The sequence below is a fragment of the Ursus maritimus genome, unplaced genomic scaffold (genome assembly GCF_017311325.1).
Source record: "Ursus maritimus isolate PB19 unplaced genomic scaffold, ASM1731132v1 scaffold_26, whole genome shotgun sequence".
Classification (NCBI taxonomy): domain Eukaryota; kingdom Metazoa; phylum Chordata; class Mammalia; order Carnivora; family Ursidae; genus Ursus; species Ursus maritimus.
The window spans coordinates 20023327-20027345 of NW_024425119.1; the positions used below are offsets into that span (position 1 = coordinate 20023327).

Here is a 4019-nt window from a genome sequence, read left to right on the forward strand (position 1 = left end):
ACAGACATATTTTAATTAGCACTAGACACACCCAGTCCATCCATGTTGTTACAAATGTCAGTATTAGAATAGAATACAAGATTCTATTCTTCTTTATGGCTGAGTAATAGTCCATTGTACATACATACATATATACTACATCTTCTTTATCTATTGATCTACCGTTGGATACTAGGGTTGCTTCCATATCCTGGTTATTATAAATAATGCTGCAATAAACAAAGGGGTGCACATATCTTTTCAAATTCATGAAACTAAAATGCTTTTGCACAGGAAAGGAAACCTTCAACAACAACAAAAAAGGCAATCTACTGAATGGGAGAAGATATTTGCAAATGATATATCAATAAGAGGTTAACACTCAAAATACATAAAAAACTTATACAACTTAATACAAAAAAAAAATGACCCAGTTAAAAAATGGGCGAGGAGCTGAATGGATATTTTTCCAAACGAGACAGAGATGACCAACAGACACATGAAAAGATACTTAGCATCACTAATCATCAGGGAAATACAAATTAAAACTGCAATCAGATACCACTTTATACCTGTCACAATGGCTAAAATAAAAAAGACAAGAAAAACAAGTGTTGGCGAAGATATGGAGAAAAAGGAACCCTTGTGAACTGTTGGTGGGAATGTCAATTGGTGCACTCACTATGGAAAACACTATGGAGATTCCTCAAAAAGTTTAAAACAGAACTACCATATGATCCAGTAATTCAGCTATTTTCTTAGGTAATCTCTGCAGCCAATGTGGGGCTCAAACTCACCAGCCTGAGATCAAGAGCGGTGCTCTACTGACTGAGCCAGCTAGGCACTCCCTTCGTTAGTGGATATTTAACCAAAGAAAAGGAAAACACTATTTCAAGTTTCTTTTAATACTAATTTTGCAAAACCCAGTAAGCAGCTATAGACACAACTGAAAAGTAGAAAGTAAAACAAACAAAAAAAAAAAACCAACAAAAAAAAGGGAGATAGAGCAAAGACACACCCTTCACCGTACCAAAAATACAGAGCTCTATTACGGTTCCCCCACCGATATCTCATACGAGCTCTAGATTTCTATGTGCTCAGGAGTAATCCCATTATTGTGCAAGTGACCAGACTGCATTCAGGTTTGATGATGTCATACCAAATATGCAGTGCCACTGCTGAGTTCAAGGTTTACAGTTTGGGCCCTTAAGTGCGGTTTAGTGACCAGGTTTTGCTGGATCCCATAGCTGAAGTAGAGTGTAAACCCAAGCAGCATCCAAACACCAAATCTCAGCCAGGTGGCAGATGTCATCTGCACCATAAGGCAAATATTCACAAAGATGCTCAGGAGTGGGAGGAGAGGCAGAGCAGGGACCTTAAAGGGAAGGGGAGTGGAGCTCTGTGGCTGTCTCCAGATGACCCCAGTGATCCCAGTGATGAGCACCAGGAGTAGCACGACCACTGTGATCGGACCTGGGTCTCCAGAAAGCAGACTTGGCCAGTGGGCCAGCACCAGGCAGAGGAGAGTCAGCAGCAGAGCAAGCAGTGAGGAGCAAATACAGACAATCCTGCCAGAGAGTGGAGTCGGGGTACGGCTGTCTGGAAAAAATAGTCCCCTTAGGGTCAGCTTCTCTGCTGCAGGTCCCTTCTCCTCCTGCACCTGCGCTTTATTTCCCCCATTCTCCTCCTGCAGCGCTTCTTCATTTTCCTCCTTCCTCCTCTTAGGCTGATACCTGATGATGAGAACACAAAAAGCTACCAGGGAATAAGATATCAGGGTCCCAAATGACCTCAGGTCCAGAAGATCAGTGATTCCAAAGAAGAGTACCATTATTGCTGCAATAGTGACAAAGATCACAATGGCTGCGATACGGCCATATGTGTGAGTACGGATCCTGGTAAGGACAGGGAACAGGAGGCGATCCTCTGCCATCATGTATATCACCAAACGTATGGGGAATGTAAAGCTCCAGTAGGCGTAGACAAAAACATTACAAAACATTACAATAACTACAACATAGTAGGCAGGGACCCAGCCAATATGGAGAAATATCTCAGGCAAGGTGCTCCCCGGTCGAAGCTGGTAGTAAGGTACCATGAGCGTAAGTGCCGCAGAGACACCGAAATACACCAAAAAGCAGATGAGCAGTGAAACCACAATGCCCCTGGGGATGGAACGCTGAGGATTGTGCGATTCTTTGACTCTGGTAACAATAATGCTGAAACCTATAAATGCATAGAAACAGGTAGCTGATCCTCGGAGAATCCCCTGGAAGCCAAAAGGCATGAATCCTCCAGAGCCCAGAGGGCCCAAGCGAGACGTGTCATTGAGCCCAGCCTGTACATAGTCCTCTTCTGTGAGCTTCCAGTTGTGCAGGTCCCCCTTAATGAAACCAGAGATGATGACAAAACTGAGAACCAAAAGCTTCACCAATGTGAACACTTCGAAAATTCTGAAGAAGCCATGTCGCCCCACGTATTGAACTTCCATGAAGAAAAACAGAAAGAGGACAAAAAAGTAGTTTACATTGTCTGCAAAGAATTGGGGAACTTGCTCTGAGATGCTCTCATGCATGGTCTCAGAGATCCGGTTTGCAAAGAGGATGTCAAAAGCCAAGGACCAGGCTTGGACCACAATGAATCCATCAGCAACAAAGGAAAGGACAAGGTTCCAGCCAGTGATGAAAGCCCAGAGTTCACCTACAGTGACAAAGCTATAAAGATATGCAGAGCCAGGATGGGGAACCCGGACACTAAACTCTGCATAGCACAGCCCAGCCAACAGTGAAGTCAGGCCCGCCACCAAAACGCAGATCACAATGGATGGTCCTGCTTGATTACTGCCCACCTCATTAGCCAGGAAATACACACCAACACCCACTGTGCGGCCCACACCCAGGGCCACTAAGTCCAGAGTGCGCAGTGTTACGCCAGTTTCAAACTCAAACACTTTCTCCAGAGGATGTCTGCGTACCAGCTTTCGACCAAATCTGCGAAGTGCCTGACGCAGCATTCTAGCTGGAATTGAAGACGATGCTAAGGATCAGGGAGCTGTAGCAAGCCCAGGGAGCCAACAGTGTTGGATCTGGTTCATTGAGGCTGGGTTAAGCCAAGTTGGATTGGGACTGCTGAGGTCCATTTCTCAGGCTTCAGAGCTGCCGCTTCATATTTCTTCTAGTAAATGCTATCCTTCCTTAGTGCCTAGGGAGACAAGAAATATTTACTGAACAATGGTGGTCAGCCAACCAACTGAAACTGAAAAGTCACATGTACCTTGTTGCAGCCCAAGTATCACACAAACTGACACCAAAAGACATCTTACAAAAATCAATGCTGTTTTCCCCCCAGATGAAGTACCAAATACCTCTCAACATCCTGCTTTTCTTTAATTTTATTTTTCAGAAGGCTCTATTCCCAGCATGGAACCAAACACAGGGCCCGAACTCACAACCCTGTGATCAAGACCTGAGCCAATATTAAGAGTCAGACTCTCAACTGACTGAGCCACCCAGGCACCCCAACATTCTCCTTTTCTACACACCACATGACATAATCCCTTGGAGTTCATAAATCATGTAGCTTCATGTACTAATTAGGCAGTGAGACACAACAGGGCATGAATGTGTTGTGCACGAATTCATAGCCAGTATGTGTGCACAGTGATTGAGCGTAATAACACATTAATTCATGGACTAGAGGGCCTTGCTGCAACTACAGACCCATGTTTTATATATCATAAGAGTTTAAAATACAAATATTGGTCTCTCAGTCTTAAAACTCTTAGCCCCAAAATCTGCTACCCAAGGATAGATGTCACTTTGGCTCCCTTTCTCCTCATTCTGCATCATCCATCTAGCTGTACTGATGGCCAAGATCCTATAGTCCATCCTTCCCTTTACCCATTTAGGCCCACAAAGGCACAGTGAACAGAGAGGAGGAGGAGGAGAAGAAAGGGGCTGGGCCTTTGTAAGAAGGAGAGGATAGGCTGTCTGGGAAGGAAACACTGGAGAGATGGGGGCACCAGCTAACCCAGGGTCCAT

General features: G+C 44.6%; 1 protein-coding gene across 1 annotated transcript; it reads right to left on the reverse strand.

The window, feature by feature from the left end:
• Nucleotides 1–799: 799 nt before the first annotated feature.
• On the reverse strand, nt 800–2992 carry LOC103665265 (cationic amino acid transporter 3-like). The gene has a single exon (XM_040641911.1). It carries the CDS (start codon nt 2990–2992, stop codon nt 1133–1135), a length of 1860 nt encoding a protein of 619 aa, XP_040497845.1. The 3' UTR covers nt 800–1132.
• Between the last annotated feature and the right edge of the window lie 1027 nt (nt 2993–4019).